This window comes from Solenopsis invicta, chromosome 13 (assembly GCF_016802725.1).
Source record: "Solenopsis invicta isolate M01_SB chromosome 13, UNIL_Sinv_3.0, whole genome shotgun sequence".
Lineage (NCBI taxonomy): Eukaryota > Metazoa > Arthropoda > Insecta > Hymenoptera > Formicidae > Solenopsis > Solenopsis invicta.
The window spans coordinates 12,035,893-12,053,778 of NC_052676.1; the positions used below are offsets into that span (position 1 = coordinate 12,035,893).

At 42.6% G+C, this 17,886-nt stretch overlaps 2 protein-coding genes across 2 annotated transcripts; both read left to right on the top strand.

Annotated features, from left to right (window-relative positions):
* The first annotated feature begins 505 nt into the window (after nt 1-505).
* LOC105196572 lies at nt 506-1,339 on the top strand. Its single transcript, XM_011162585.1, has one exon. It carries the CDS (start codon nt 506-508, stop codon nt 1,337-1,339), a length of 834 nt encoding a protein of 277 aa, XP_011160887.1.
* Nucleotides 1,340-1,350: 11 nt separating this feature from the next.
* LOC105196573 lies at nt 1,351-2,284 on the top strand. Its single transcript, XM_011162586.1, has 3 exons — nt 1,351-1,591; nt 1,659-2,020; nt 2,126-2,284. Exons 1-3 carry the CDS (start codon nt 1,351-1,353, stop codon nt 2,282-2,284), a joined length of 762 nt encoding a protein of 253 aa, XP_011160888.1.
* The last annotated feature ends 15,602 nt before the right edge of the window (nt 2,285-17,886 follow it).

Sequence of the window (17,886 nt, forward strand, 5' to 3'; positions counted from 1 at the left end):
GTTAACGTCTCTGGCTTAAGTGCAAGGAACGCTAAAGTACGGGCACTCATAGATCCAGGATCCGAAGTCTCCCTGATTACAGAACGTTTGGCTCAACGACTACATTTAACACGTTTATCATCCAAAGTCTCTCTTATAGGATTTGGTGCTCAAAAATCAACAAGTACTAAAGGTCTCACATTTACATTGTCACCGCACTTTGAATCTGCTTTCAGTCGAGTAGTGTACGCTCATATCCTATCAAAGCTTACGACATGTATTCCGTCCGAGGACGTGGACCCAAGCTCTTGGACCCACTTGCACAAGCTCAAGATGGCTGATCCTGAATACTATTGCCAAGGACCCATTGACATAATACTTGGAGCTAATGTTTATGGGCGCATCCTTTTAAATGGCGTTGTCAAAGGTTCCGAGGATTCTCCTATTGCACAACAAACTCACTTGGGCTGAATTGTTTCTGGACCAACAGAAGTAATGAACATTCCATCTATTGTACATGGATATCATGTCTCACGATATAGATCTCTATGATCTTCTACGCAAATTCTGGACATTGAAGGAAATTCCGTTAAATACAAAACCGCATCTTTCGTCAGAGGAACAAAAATGTGAGGATTATTTTATTACTACACACTTGAGAGATGAACAAGGCCGTTACATAGTTAAACTTCCCTTCAAAAAGTCCGTGGATCTTCTTGGAGATTCTCATCCAAAAGCTTCAAAACTACTCGCAAAGATGATATATCGATTAAATCAAAACAAGGAGTATTCTCAAGCTTACTCTGCCTTTATCTCTGAATATGAGAAACTTCAACACATGCAACTCGTGGATGAGGATCTAGCATTATCTCTATATACCTACTATCTTCCACATCATGGAGTCTGGAAAGAACAAAGTCTCACGACAAAATTACGAGTCGTGTTTAATGAATCCAGTCCCACAACAACAGGATATTCATTAAATGACATACTTCACACGGGTTTAAAATTACAAAACGACTTGTTTGACGTCTTGATTTGGTTTCGATTATTTCATTACGTCTTTTCTACTGACGTTGAGAAAATGTTCCGGCAAATAAAAGTTCACTCCGAACATTGGCCATTCCAGCGAATACTGTGGAAGGATGATAAGATGCGCACATATGAATTAACCACGGTGACCTACGGGCTCGCTTGTGCACCTTACCTCTCGTTACGAGTCTTCCTTCAACTGATACGAGACGAAGGAAAAAAATATCCTCTAGCGGTTCCAGTCTTGGAAAAAGGAAGATATGTGGACGATATATTTGGTGGAGCAGATACAATCGAACAAGAGCAAGAGAAATTACTAAGCAATTAATAGGGCTGTGCATGGCGGGCGGCTTTAAGCTACAAAAATGGATAAGCAACCACTCATCCGTGATTGATTGTATTCCTGAGGATAATCGAATTAAAGCCACAACGATTAACATTAACAGTGACTTTACTGTTTACACTCTCGGGTTGTGCTGGCAACCAGCTATGGACTCTTTTCAATTCTCTGTAAATATACCTAAACCTGCATCCATCACTAAAAGAACAATACTGTCTAATATTGCCAAGTTGTTTGAAAGTTATTAAAGTTGACCCACTAGGTTTCCTATCTCCCATCATTATTACCGCAAAAATTCTTATCCAAGAGTTGCGGACATTAAAATTGGGATGGGATGATCCGTTACCTGATCCCGTAAGAAGACGATGGTTGAATTTTACAGAAAGTCTAGATGACTTACATCATCTTTCGTTCCTTCGTTGGGTGCATTATCACTCGAGTTACTCGACTGAAGTTCACGGCTTCTGTGATGCATCTCATCAGGCAATTGCTGCCGTTGTGTATATTAGAACTGTTAATACACAAAGAGATGTTCAAACCGCACTCTTAGCTTCAAAAACAAAGATAGCTCCATTGAAGAAACTCACCATTCCTCGATTGGAATTGTCAGGAGCTTGCCTCTTAACTAAACTTGTATCACATTTCCTCAATGTTTTCGCATTCAATAATGTACCTATTTATCTGTGGACTGATTCATCCATTACTTATACCTGGATATCTAACCATCCTTCTCGTTAGAAAGACTTTGTCTAGAACCGCGTTTATTTTATTCAGGATATTCTTCCTCAAGCAAGTTGGAGATTTGTGCCGGGTACGGAAAATCCTGCTGATTTGGCGATCAGGGGACTAACTCCTACTCAACTCTCAGAGCTGCCCATATGGTGGACGGGTCGCATTGGTTATTACAAGAACCGACAGAATGGCCAGTTATGACATCTTCAACGAAACATAGAGAGATTCTTGAAGAAAGGCCCGTCAAATCAAACACAGTCAGAAGACGTTTAGAATTGTGGGATCTATTATTTAGATTTTCTAATCTGACAAAACTTTTACGCATCACTGCACTATGTCAACGAGCTGTCTCTCACTTCAAGAAAATTTTGAGTGTAAGTGATTCACCCACTATTACTACGAAAGAGTTAGAAGAGTCCAAACTCTTTTGGATCCAGATCATTCAGCGTTTTTACTTTCAATCAGAAATCAAAAGTTTTGCTAATGACAAATTGTTATCAAAAGATAGTGTTTTCTTACAACTTAACCCATTCCTTGACAGTCGTGGTCTTCTACGAGTAGGAGGGCGTTTACAAAATTCTCTCCTTCCTTTCTCAGAACAATATTCGTTGATTCTTCCAAAAGAGTCGCCATTGACTAATTTAATAATAGCAGATGCCCACGAAAAAACGCTACACGGCGGCACACAACTCACATTGTCTTACATAAGAAACCATTATTGAATAATTGGAGGCAGAGTCCCAGTGAAGTCGTTTATCTTGAAGTGTATCAGATGCTCACGGTATCGACAGAAAAGAGCTCAACAGCTAATGGGACAGCTTCCAACAGAAAGAGTGACTCCTTCTCGACCCTTCACGCATACAGGGATTGATTACGCTGGCCCTTTTACGATAAAGACTTGGAAAGGAAAAAACGCAAGGACTTATAAAGCTTACATTGCTCTTTTTGTCTGTTACTCTTCGTCAGCGGTTCACTTGGAACTCGTGACAGATTATACAGCAGATACATTTATTGCAGCCTATAAAAAGTTTACAGCACGGCGAGGGATTTGTGCGACGCTATCAAGCGATTGTGGTACCACTCTCAAAGATGCCGATTCCGAATTGCAACGCTTATTCACGTACTCGACCCAAGAATCAGAAAAATTAGCCATATTGTTGGCTAACGACGGAACTGAGTGGAAGTTTAACCCTCCGGCCGCTCCGCATTTTGGTGGTAAATGGGAGGCGTCAAATCCGTAAAATACCATCTAATGAGAGTAGTGGGAAGCGTACTACTTACCTATGAAGAGTTTACTACCTTCTTGACCCAGATAGAAGCAGCACTCAATTCAAGGCCGTTGTCAACTCTAAATGATGATCCTGAAGATCTTAGTTCACTCACACCTGGACACCTGTTAATGGGTTGTGCCCCCACTGTGATTCCAGAACACTCTGTTGAGACTATCAAGATCTCTCACCTATCAAGATGGCAGTTAATTCGTCAAATGTTGGAGAGCTTTTGGACAAGATGGTCCAAAGAGTGTCTGCAAAAGTATTATGCAAGATACAAATGGAATAAACCCACTCCATCTCTGAAAGAAGGTACTCAGGTCTTAGTGGTTGACGAAAGATACCCCCCCTCAAAATGGCCTTTCGGGCGTATCACTCAGGTTCATCCTGGTAAAGATGGTCTAATTCGAGTCGTAACAGTGCGTACTCAATTGCCAGTACTGAAACGTCCTATTACTAAGATTTACCCACTCCCTGTTATTCATGAAACTCTCTAATCTGTTCGTTAACGAAGGCGGGCGGTATGTTTAAACTTCCCGCGTGGCATGTTTCGTGCGTGCGGTTGATCGAGTAATAGACCTGCATGACGATGTCGCTACCAGAAGAGATAAAGTTGGCAAGCGCGAGTTTTTTGGTTGCCGGGCGACGAGCGGACGTTGTTGTTTTGGTTTCGTTTCCCTCCTTCTCGAGTAATACGGTTCAGTTGTATTTATGAATTAAGCCATTTTGGACATAGTAAGAGAAACCGTGAGCTTTCAGTATACCTTTTAAACTTACATTGCCATTCGGGCGGAATGAATGAGAGAAAACACATTGCCGTTCGGGTGGAGTGAGTGAGAGATAGTAAAGGCTTTCGTTAGAGTTGCACGTGCAAACGCATGCAGCCATTCGGGCATGAATTGCTGTCTTTCGGACAAAAAAAAAGAGAGAGAGTGACCAAGAGCACAGGCTCTGGTTTTTTACTTATCCTACGTTCAACGATATAGTGCCACTCGGGCGATGAGAGAAGGAGAGAAGAAAGATACGGCTTTTCTTCTTATTCGTTCGTTTCATCGATTCACACAGACTTCTCGCGCAAGTTGCCGATCAAAGAGAGAGAAAGAAGACGAGATAGATAGAGATAGAGAATGTCGAAATTTCCCATCGAATTATGAGACTACGCCATTTTTCTTCTACAAACGACGCTCATATTATCGGCTTACCAACGATACATATTTTTTAATTTATATTTATCTTCTGTTTCCCGAATAGATTGAGACTCATCCGACGGCCTAATAATGCATCAGTTTCGTGAAGATAATCAATTATAATAATTAAATGTATGAACTTCTCCTTGGATATAATGTTCCTTTTTCTCTTTGTTTTGACTCTATTGACATAAGATAATTATAATTAGTGTATATCCGTGGACTGCTATATTGTATCTCTATTCGATAAATTCTAAACTTCATATAAATATTTTTATATTAATGTTGTTAAACTTCTTCACCCTATAACATTCATGTTTTAACAAATTATAACATTAATATTTTCTCAATTCAAATTTTTGATATACAGAACATTTTTGAAGTAACCACAATTTTAAATATTCTAACTTATTATAATACATGCACGTATACTATATAACATCCAAATACACTCTAGATACTAAATAAAACATCAAATCCTTCAAGTATTAGTCGCGCAATTATAGCGTGAACTGCATTATTGTATATGTAATATTGTACTAGAACGTAACATAAAGGACTAGAAAGAAAGGCGCTCGCGAGCATGTAAACACACACACACACACACACACACACGCGCGCGTATTCAATTGTTTAATCTTTCACTCAATCATTCACTTACGTACTCTTCACTCACACCCACCACCCACCCACACACACACACACACACACACACACACACACACATGCACGCACGCACGCACGCACGCACGTTAAGCTGACACCCCCACCTTCAATCTCATTGTCCTGCTAAACCGCACGAGCACAAAAATTTCAAATAGGATACATAATTAACACATAAAAAGCACTTAATTTTGGCATAGGTGGCGTTTCGACTTTTTGTGGTAGGGGTGCTAACTTAACAGACAGCATCAAATCTATTTATTTGGAAATGTTAAAAGACCACGCACAATCCTTATGGAAAATGGCCCTCTGTTAAATTGACTGCAATTGAAATATGTTGTTGTTCTTGTCGTCCCGAACAAAAGTCCCAATGGACACAACTTTATAAGTCCAGTATTTTTCAGTCCAGAGACGTTTGAAATGATTGTACCATGCTTCTTCAAAACCAAATATACATGAATATATTCACACAATTATATGCGCGCGTGCATGTGTGTGTAAGGTGTACATATATGTACATATATATATACTACTGTGTCCAAAAAGTAAGGTGACATTGCATTTATTTCGAAAATTCTTTATTTATTCTTGCAAATCAATTTCGTCCCCTTCAAAGTAATCCCCCCCCTCTGATATAATACACTTATTCCAACGGATTTTCCAATCTTCGAAACAGTTGTAATAATCGATTTTAGGAATGGCCTTTAGCTCCTTCTTCGCAGCGGCTTGAATCTCTTCTATCGATTCGAAACGGTGATTTTTTAACCAAAAACTCGACTAATATCGTTCCACAACCACCGTATTCACCTGATTTGGCTCCATGCGACTTCTGGCTATTCAGCAAACTCAAGCAAGTCGATAGAAAAGATTCAAGCCGCTGCGAAGAAGGAGCTAAAGGCCATTCCTGAAATCGATTATTACAACTGTTTCGAAGATTGGAAAATCCGTTGGAATAAGTGTATTATATCAGGGGGGGATTACTTTGAAGGAGACGAAATTGATTTGCAAGAATAAATAAAAAATTTTCGAAATAAATGCAATGTCACCTTACTTTTTGGACACAGTAGTATATATATAATACATGTACGCACGCACGCACGCACGCACGCACGCACATATACATATATATATTGTCACGTACTTTTCCTGACGACGGAGAGCAACGGCGAAATACGCGATCAAACAATGGAATGACTCGCGAAACACGCGCGGGAGCGACAAACTAACTGAGAAACACCAAATGCTCGCACCAAATCACGAGATTGGGCGCCAGACGCGATAATACCGGTCGCGTCTCCGGGTTCACTTTTCAACTCTAAACACGGATTCATAACACGCGAGAATGCGTCATACCGAAACGCGAAATCGTCGCTCGCACGCGGCCAGCCAGCTCCTCTAACCGGTAGAGTGGCGGGGTAGCGGAGACAGGGACGAAGCGGCTCTCTTACGGGAGACGACGGGTAGGCGAGAAATTAAGTAAAGTCAGGCCGATATAACAGATAGAGAACACATGTATTGCAGTGCATAATAGAGACGGCTTGCAATAAAATAAGAACAAAAAAGAATAGCGGTTAGCGTAAGAAAGAAAGACAAAGAGATATAAGGCATTGACAAAAAGAAATTAATAAGTCGGACGCGGGAATTATTTCAACTCAGACCATAATTACGCTACACGCGCCGATCACGACGACTGGTCCCGCGCGAAGCGCGGCAGCCAATCACGCGCGCTCTGACGGCGCGGCAAGAACGCGAACGTAGAGCCTCCGCTAAGGCGAGCCACGTAATTCTGAGACACAAGTGCGTACAGTAAAAGATTCGCGTCGACGACAACGCAGTCGCTGGAACCGCACTACAAAATTAATAGAACACGCGCGATACCTAACCAAGTCACCGATATCTCGGGCGGCCGTGTGATCACGGCCGTAACACGACTCACGCACGTGCGAGAGGGCTTTGCTGCTTCCCGGGAAGCCGGTCGTCCGCGAGCTTCTACGGCGGGACGGCTCAAGCACACGCGGCAGCCGACAGCTGGGTGCCTCGACGAGGTCTCGGGCTTGAGGTGGAGAGCCAGCCAAACCCTAAGAAACAAGGTGCGTTCAATCGCCACGCGGCGGACGCACTCGCACACGAACCTAATGGCTCCACCTCAGAGCGCGAGTCGGTCGACACCGACAGCCCGTGGCTTTACACGATTGTTAGAGGGTCACTTCGACGCCGACTCCGGTCCTCCTCCTGGTCCCTCAGGTCCTTTGGGATCCTCTAGTGGACGCGCTTGCCAGGCCGGACACTCGCCGATATCGGTTCTTCCGATAGCCACCGACGATAACACAGACCGATAGCTCGCACTCGCTCGCTCTTTAACGTGACTTGTACGCCGAACGCCGGGTCGCACGCAAAAGCCGAGAGGATCGCGTTCGATGCGCGATCGATGAGCGCTACCCCTCCCACAGGGTGCGCGATATCCTTGCGCCTAGCGGCGCGGCCTATCAGCGGCCGCCCTTATCTAGCCGTGACGTCACGGCAGCGTAGTGTCGGGTCTCCGCAGGTGTCGTGCGGTCCCCGTCGGCATCCGACATCCTCGTCGTTCTTGCCATCCTCGCGGACGACAGCAGCAGAATTTCTCCAGCGGCGACTCTTCGCCGCTACCCTCCTCGATGGACAGCCGGCATTCGACGGCCCTGGTCCTGGCCGTTCGTCCGCCCCAGCCTGTCCATCAGCTGTGCCACTCGCGAGCCTCCTTTGCGTGGTGCTTATCTGTCGCCACGTCTGGTCTCATCCTCCTCTCCGTCGGCGTTTTCCTGTGCGCCGGCCCTGGACGATCGCCCTCTCCCTTTCCTGTCGCGGTCCGTCTCCCTCGCCGCTGCTGGTCCTTCGGCGGCGTTTGTCAAGGTGCCCGCGGTTACATGCAAGAAGCCGCGAATGAATAAATAAAATAACACGCAACGCAGTCCCGCCGGAGATTTCGCTCTCTCGTTGAGTGCCCGGCCCGGTCGTACGCGCCTCCTCGCGCTACGCTTAGGCGGAGGACGAAGTGGCGAGGCAGATAAAACTGCCACGTCACAATATTATATATATATATATATATATATATATACGAGGTGTGTTCAAAAAGTATCGCGAATTTTGTGTTTTTTCAAAAATTATTTATTTATTCATGAATATCTATTTTGTCCCCTTCAAAGTAATCCCCATGAGATATTATACACTTGTGCCAACGGTTTTTCCAATCTTCGAAGCACTTCAAAAAATCATTTTTTTTTATCTTGTTCAGCTCCTCCTTCAATGCCGTCTTTATCTCGTCAAGCGTAGCGTAACGTCGTCCTTTCATGGGCCTCTTCAGTTTAGGGAACAAGAAAAAGTCACAGGGGGCCAGATCTGGGGAATACGGTGGCTGCGGCATCATTAGTGTGTTGTTTTTGGCCAAAAAGTCGCGCACAAGCAACGATGTGTGAGCAGGGGCGTTATCGTGGTGCAAAAGCCAATTTTTGTTCTTCCACAAATCCGGGCGTTTCTGGCGGATTGCTTCGCGCAAATTGCGCATAACTTGCAGGTAATATTCCTTATTGACCGTTCTACCCTGTGGCAAGAACTCATGATGCACCACGCCCCTGCAATCGAAGAAAACTGTCAGCAAAACTTTCACATTCGACCGAACTTGGCGCGCTTTTTTCGGTCTTGGTTCGTGCGGCAGCTTCCATTGAGATGATTGAGCTTTGGTTTCCACGTCATAACCATAAACCCACGATTCGTCACCAGTTATGACCCTCTGGAGCAAATTTGGGTCGTCGCGGACAGAGTCCAACATCTCATTAGCAATGTTCATGCGATGCTGTTTTTGGTCGCAATTGAGCAATTTTGGTACGAATTTCGCGGCGACCCGTCTCATGCCCAAATCATTGATAAAAATCGAATGGCACGAGCCAATCGATATGTTTAGGTCCTCAGCAACTTCTCTAACGGTGATTCGACGATTGGCCAATACCATTTTCTCCACTTCATTAATTTTTTCGTCTGTTGTTGAAGTGCTCGGGCGTCCGGCACGCTCTTCGTCGTTCACATCTTCTCGGCCTTCTGAGAACATTTTGTACCACCGATAAACGTTGCTTCGGTCCAAGGTAGCTTCTCCGTATGCCACAGTCAACATTCGGAATGCATCCGCGCACTTAATTTCGTTTTTCACACAAAATTTGATACAGGTTCTTTGATCCATTTTTTTGAATAGGTAAAAATCGAAGACGATCCAAAACACGTGCAAGCAAAGCAGCTGTCAACAATTAAGTGAACATTCAAAATGGCCGAGCTTGTCGGCATAAGTGAGAGACATGAGTACCAACATAACGCCACAAAAAGATCGAAATTCGAATATACGTAACCCGCGAAAATTCAAAATTCGCGATACTTTTTGAACACACTCGTATATATATATATATATATATATATATATATATATATATTCTAGAGAGCGGCCTGTGCGGCCTGAGAGCGGTTGATAAAAATGGTTCAAGTCTGTGCTAAAATCATATGGTGGGGTTGTTTATTTTGAAAAAAGACTCGTTCTATTTGAATTAAATGCTATATTTTTTATAATAATCTGCGCTTCGTTTCGCTTGTTACACACACACACTACATAATATAAAATGGTACAAACGGCGCTCGCTCGCTAACCACGCCGATAGGATCGACGATTTCGAACCCCCGCGCGAGATATGAAATCGCGCGTTATTTAAACGCTAGGCTCCAACATTCCGCCCGCCAAATTAGGAATGCTAATTTCTCCTTCCTCGCTTAACTTCGCCGGGTGCTTGCACAGCTTGGTAATTGCTCGCTTAAGCTGACCGTTCTCAGTTAGTACAGAGACAACTCGGACTAACCCGTTGTTTCCTGGGTGTAACTCTATGACTCGATCTAACTTCCACTTCCAAGGCGGGAGATTTTCTTCACGCAAAATCACGAAATCGCCGATTCGAAGATTAGATTGTTCTCTTGTCCATTTCATTCGACTTTGTAGACTGCTGACATATTCGGCCGCCCACCGTTTCTAAAAGTCTTGAAACACTTGCTGTATGAGCTGCCAACGGTCTAGGCGATTCATTTGAATGTCTGTCACGTTCGCTTCAGGTATGTTAGTCATTGGTTCCCCAACCAGAAGGTGTGCTGGAGTCAGAGGCTGCAGGCACATCTGGATCAGTAGTCAATGGCGACAATGGTCTTGAATTGAGACAAGATTCGACTTGTATGTGGACTGTAGGTAATTCCTCAAATGTAAATAGTGCGTTTCCCAATACTCTTCTTCAATGGTACTTGTAGGACCTTATGCCAGCTTCCCACAATCCACCCATGTGAGGCGAATGTAAGGTATGAATTTCCATTCAATTCCATCCTTCGAAAGCGTTTCTCCGATGGTTCCATTGACTTGATTTCGAACAAATTGATATATCTCTTTAAGTTCTCACTCAGCACAATAAAGTTTGTTGCGTTGTCACTGTGCAACATGCGTGGACACCCTCTTTGGCCGATAAAGCGACGAAGCGATGCGAGAAACGCCACTATCGTGAGTTCACTAACAACCTCCAAGTGAACGGCCCTCGTGGCGAAACATATAAACAACGCAATATAAGACTTGTTGGTTTTGCGACCTCTGCCCTTATTGACGAGAGTGGTGATAGGACCGGCAAAGTCTACGCCAGTGACTGCAAAAGCTCGGCTAGGACACACTCTATCTTGCGGCAACGGCCCTATTAATTGCGACAATCCTTGCGGCTTGATTCTAGCGCATCGAATGCACTCGTGACAAACCTTTCTGGCCATGTCCCGACCCTTGATGGGCCATTACTTCTCTCTTATAGAGGACAATAACAGTAGTGGACAGCATGTAAAAACCTTGATGCTCCCTTTCGAATAATAATTTTGTAAATCTCGTTCCGGCTGGCAATATCATGAGATGTTTCCTCTCAAAACTCCATGACGAATATTGTAATCGACCGCCCACCCTGAGCACACCTTGGTCATCCAGGAATGGGTGTAACTGTAGAATTTTACTTGTTGATTTCAGTTCGCGGTTCCTCTTAATATTTGCAATCTCGTCTGCAAACTCTGTCGCTTGCACGTGTCGAACCAAAGCAAAATGTGCGTCGCGAATTTCCATTACCGTTAATCTGGAAAGACTTCGCTTGCTAGAAGCCTTCTGAAGATTGCGTATATATCGCATACAATACGCCAACACTCGCTCGATTCGCGTTAACGTTGAAAACTTGTTGATTAAATCTTGAATCGTCGAACATGCTTTACTGACAACGACCGCGCAGGCCGCACCACTCTTTTCCTCCACTTGAACCTTCCTAGCGACTTCATGCGATGCTTCGACCTCTTGACTATTCTCACACGTTGAAAACGGTTCTGCTTGTAACCATGACCACCAAGCTTCCAACTCCGTGAGTTGACGCAGCGTCGTACCTGGAGATATGGCATCAGCAGGGTTATCGGCTCCCCTGATGTGACGCCAATGTACAGCTGGCAACAGTTCAGTGATCTCCGCCACCCGATTCGCCACGAATGGTTTCCATCACGATATATCTCTTTGAATCCAACACAATGCTACTCTGGATACCGTCCATGCAAATATGCCATCAATAGGCATCCTTATAATTCGCTGAACGTTGGTGATCAGATGTGCGAGCATGATTGCACTGCACAATTCCAAACGAGGTATAGACGTCGTCTTGATTGGCGCCATCCGAGACTTGGAACACAATAACGTAGACGTGATGACACCATTACTATCAATGGCCTGAACGTAGATGCACGCTCCGTATGCCTTCTCAGAGGCATCATAAAATCCTTGTAATTACATCCTTGTCGTAGTATCACTCGGAAATACTCGTCTGGGAATATAAATCGTTTCAGCTACACTCAGTTCCTGCCGAAAAGTTAGGTTAAGTTTCCCACCTGTTTGTGATTGGCGATGGCAACGGCTCATCCCAATCGCATTCCACTCGCCAAGTCTCTTACATGATGAGCTTCGCTGTCGTAATGATGGGACCTATGAGACCAAGCGGGTCGAAAAGCTTGCTTATTTCCGAAAGAATTTTACGTTTGGTAGTAGCCACTTCCGTTCCGCATACAGAAAATTGAAATCTATCGTGATTAGGGTTTCACTCGAGTCCAAGTGTCTTAATAGTCTCGTTTGCATGTATATGTGAGTTGGATGCATCCTCTCTACAATGCGACGGCACCTTCTCTAAGACTTCTCCACGATTGGAGCACCATTTGTGCGTCTTGAATCCTCCGCGTTGTAATATCGTTGTGAGTTGCTCTTGCAACATCACTGCACTGTCGACGTTGTCAGCACCTACTAGGATGTCGTCCACATACATTTGATCGAGCAACGTCTTCGACGCAATCGGAAATTCTATTTGAGTCTCTTCCGCTAATTTTCGAATACATTTAATAGCTAAATACGCCGAACTCGCTTCGCCGTACGTGACGGTATTCAGTCTAAAATCCCTAACTGGATCATTTAGCAAAAATCTCCAGAGTATTCTCTGAAAATCCCGATCGTCCGGATGAACAAGCACCTGCCTATACATCTGCCAAATTTCTCCGGTCAACGCAACATTATAAAATCGGAATCGTATTACAATATCAAATAGATTGCTCTGCCCCGTGGTTCTGACGCGTAACAAATCATTAAGCGATTTGTTCGAACTAGTTTTACTCGATGCGTCAAACACTACACGAAGCTTAATAGTCGTGCTCGACTCCTTTATCACCCCGTGATGAGGTAAATAGACTATCGAACGCTCATATGCTTGTCTCGACTCAATAACTAGTGACATATGTCCTGTTTCAAGATAGTCGCGCATGAATGCGACATATCTGTCATGTAACTTCTTATTTCCTCAAAAACGTCGTTCTAGCTGCGCTAAACGTTTGCTTGCAATGTCTCGCGACTCACCTAGCATCCTTGGATCTTCGCGAAAAGGAAGTCGCACCACGAACCGACCACTCTCTTCACACGTGGTTGTTCTCTCGAAGAACTCGTCGCTTTCACGTGCCTCCTCCGATTGAGGCTGACTCGCGTCAGCTCGATAATTCTCTAACTCCCAAAACTTGTGCAAACTTTTGTTGAGAGTATCGCTATGTTCCAATGAACACGTCAACGCGGTTATGACATTGCAATCGCTGGACGGAAGCGCGATACTAGTACTCGAAAATGACCCTGCAATCACCCAACCAAGTTTCGTGTTTCGTAATATCGGACAATTAGCTTCGAGATCAATTCTTTCCGGCTCTAGCCAATCGAAAAAGAATTCCGCCCCGACATATCGACCGTACCTCTCTTGTAAAAGTCTTGATCCGCGAGCTTAATATTCTGCGGAATTTTAACGCGTTCTGTTCTATCTCGACACACGGCAACAGTTTTGTAATTTTTGGTACAATTAGACAACGAATATTAGCACGCACGTTTGAATGCTTCGAACGTATAACAACATCGCAAATTTGATTTACTGTATTTTCAATTTTGTTTATACCCGTAACGATTTCTGAAGCTCGATCGCGTTTTACCCCTAATCGGTTACACGCCGCTTGTGTAATAAAGTGCGCCTCGCTCGCGCTGTCAAGCAAGACTCGTAACGGAACAACGGATCCGTTTGGATGTACTGCCTCAACTACCGCTGTAGCCATAAGAACGTGTTTCCTCATTGCCGCCTTCGCCGTATGATGAGCGACAACGTTGCTGCTTGTCTTGTCATTGGTGGACTGCTGGGCCTGCTCGCTGACTGGTTTCTCACCTCGAGATTTGTCGTCCGTCGTCGGGCGATGACACAGTGTGTTGTGCTTTCTCGAGCATTCACGACACGGTCCCACTCTGCAGGTCTTCACGAAGTGATCGTTGCGCAAGCAGTTTATGCAAAGTTTTAGCCGACGAACCTCCTCGAGTCGTTCTTCCACCGTCATATCTAAAAACTTTTCGCAACATTCGGTACATTAAATGGTTACCTTGACATAGATAGCATCTCCCGACAGTCACGTTTGCCAAAGCTGTCGATTTTTCAGTTGCCCTTTGTTTTTGCCTGCTAGGCTCACTCTTTGATGCAACGCCCTTTTCCTTGCTTCGTGCTTCGATTCTCTCCAAAACTTGACATCTTCCTTCCAGAAAGTCAGTCAATGTCGTCAGCCTTGCGTCCGCTGTGTTTCCAGTTTGTTCCCAAGCACGCAGTGTCTTCGTGTCCAACCTTGCTTCGATCATGTGAATCACCAACTCATCCCACGAGTTCGTTGGCAAGTCCATCGATTTTAGTACTCGTAAATGTTTCAACACGTAATCTACCAAGCTTCGAATCGCTGTGGCAGATTCCTTTTCTACCTTCGGCATTGTAAATAGGCACTGGATATGCTTCTTCTTAATTGCTCTTGGATCATCAAACCGTTTCTTCAGTAATCCCCACGCAATTGGGTAGTTCGCCTCGGTTAACTCAATGGCTTCGATGACCTTGGCCGCATCGCCGCTTAATGACGTAACCAAATACTAAAATTTTTGAATATTTGGAATACTCTCGTTTGAGTGTACCATAGACTGGAACGTTTCTGAATAACGCTCCCATTCTTTCGTTTGTCCGTTGAATGTCGGAAGCTTTATCACCGGAAGTTTAATCTTTGATTCTTGTCTGACCGTGCCGCTTGCGTCTGCGACCCGGCGCATAACCTCTGTCTGCTGCTCAAGCAATCTCGCGATCAAATCGCCGTTGCTACCCGACGCTTGCATTTCGTCATTTTGTAAACTCAATTGTTTTATAAGCTTGCCTTGCTGCTGCAACACTCGCGCCAACGCTTCGTTGCTCGCCGACGCGTTCATATCGGCTTGCTGTGCCGGTATGTTATGCCATCGTTTTAGCGTAATTTTTAATTCAAGATACCTTGCCTCGAATTCTTCGTCCTCGGTGACGTCTATAACCATTGGCTCATCTTCGGTAATATCGTAGATCTCCTGCTGCTTGCTTTCGAAATCCCTTTGGATCTCCTCGAGTTTAGCGATATAGACTTCCGCCTCTTCTCGACTTACTTGATGCTCTTGTGCTTGCTCGATCTTCGTTCTGAGCCTAGTCATCCTTGCCTTAACTAGCCCTCGTTGCTTGCGAAACTTCTCGATTTCTGACATGTTTTCGACTAGCTAACCTCTTGACGACTTGTACTATATATCTTGTCTATCCGCCTTGCCTGCGCTTTTCTGTGAACTGTATCACAACCGTAGACTGTTAAACTTGCGATCCGGCTCAAAGGACCAATGTTTATTTTGAAAAAAAGACTCGTTCTATTTTAATTAAATGCTATATTTTTTATAATAATCTGCGCTTTGTTTCGCTTGTTACACACACACACTACATAAAATAAAATCGAACAAACGGCGCTCGCTCGCTAACCACGCCGATAGGATCGACGATCTCGAACCCCCGCGCGAGATGTGAAATCGCGCATTATTTAAACGTTAGGCTCCAACAGGGGGTACTTCCACTACATGACTTTAGCACAGACTTGAACCACTTTTATCGACCGCTCTCAGACCGCACAGGCTGCTCTCTAGAATATATATATATATATATATATATATATATACACCCCAGACACACACACACACACACACACACACACACACACACACACACATGCGCGCGCGCATATAAATCTGTGAATATATTCATGTATATTTGGTTTTGAAGAAGCATGGTACAATCACTTCAAACGTCTCTGGATTGAAAAATACTGGACTTAGAGAGTTGTGCCCATTGAGACTTTTGTTCGGGACGTCAAGAACAACAACATATTTCAATTGCAGTCAATTTAACCGAGGGCTATTTTCCATAAGGATTGTGCGTGGTCCTTTGAAAAGATTTCTTATTTTCTTGATGTAGGTACTGATGCATTATTATATTGGTAATACATATATCCTTATATTCAATGGAACATTTAGAAATGATAGTGATACATTGTTTTACATAAAATTTTTATAAATGTTGTTACTTTTAGTAGACAATGCTCACCAGTTCAAGAAATGTGGTTTTGAGAAAAACGTGTTTAAAGATTTAAGCTTACTTTTTTAATGCTTTTTATTAAAATTTTAGTTCTTCTAGTTAATCAGCCAATATTCTATTTATCTAAATTTATCAAATTATACAAAAAAATTTTTTTCATATTTTGAACCTTCCAAACCAGTATGATGTACTGTTAAGTAATTAAGCAATTAATATTATTTTTATTAAACATTTATTCTTATACGTTTTCATACGAGAAGTTATTAATTTGTCAATGCACAGCAAGTTTTTTACTATGAACCTATGTAAGACATGAAACTAGCTATTTTATAAAAATGTCACATATAACATAGCTTACTTCTTATAAATAATAAATACTGCATGATAATATCTATGTATATTCTCTTTGTAATATTTTTACGAAATTATCCGTAAAACATTTATTTGAATAATAGAAGAATTTTATCAGTTTTATGTATATCGATTTTAATCTTGTTATTGCAGAAAGAGGCTGCTTTTTCACCATTATGGATTGTAGTGAACGTGCCTGAGCGCGTGAAAATTAGCTCCTACAATTGGTAAACTTAAATCGTTTATAATTTGAAAAGTATAGCATCGACATTTTTATATTAGGATTTTTGTCTTTAAATTATCTAAAGAATATTCCTTAAAAGAAAATGCGTTAGAGATGGAGCACTCTGTATATATGTATATTTGATAACTTTTTTTTAAACTTTTAAGACTTTAAGTTAAAATTTTTATATTTTACCATATATTGTAAATATTAACTTACTGCAGGCCTGTCCAAAATCTGGTTTTGTTTACTTTTTGTTGGAGAGATGCAAGCGGTTAGACTTGCGAAAAGGGTTTTAGAAATCTGATCTACTGTATTATTTAGGTACCGTTCTTTCACAATAAATGCCCAATTTTTGATAAAAAACGGCGGAAACTTATTTATACTCCTAATAATATTATTATTATTATTACCTATTTATTATTTCAAATATTATTACTTGAATTCAAATTCCTTTCAAATTAAATTTAAATTAAAGTTTAGAAAATAATATTAAATTAAATTTTCTATTTTAGAAATTTGCATACTATATTAATATCATCAAGGTAAATAAATACATTTATTTAAAAAAATAAAGAAAAAAGAATATTGCACACATCCGGGAGCGAACCCGGATCTTACGATTGTAAAGCAAGCACCTAACGCACAGAGCTGACTGCACTGGTTGCGAGAACAGTTACCGGAAAGGCTCATATGGCGCGCCGCGGTATGGCCAATTTTCACAAATTTATTATTTCTAAACTAAGGCTTATTCGATGAAACGCCGGGAGACGTAAAGTTTTTTTTCGTCTCCAGAATAACTAAAAAAATTGGGATCAAAATCCCAGGGTCTCTCACCTGGTCCTCCCCTTGTAAGACTCCATGTATGCGGTGAGCTGCGGAAGATGACTCCATGTACGCTGTAGAGCCTAACGCCACGCCACGTGCGGAAATCGAAGCTGTTGACGTTTTCAAATTAAAGTAACCATATCGTAGTTTACATATGAAAACATAAAAATTAAATTTTAATAATTGTAAGTTTTCTTTTTTAATGTATGATAAACTTATAAATTTAGTAAGGCAAAAAATTTTGTATATG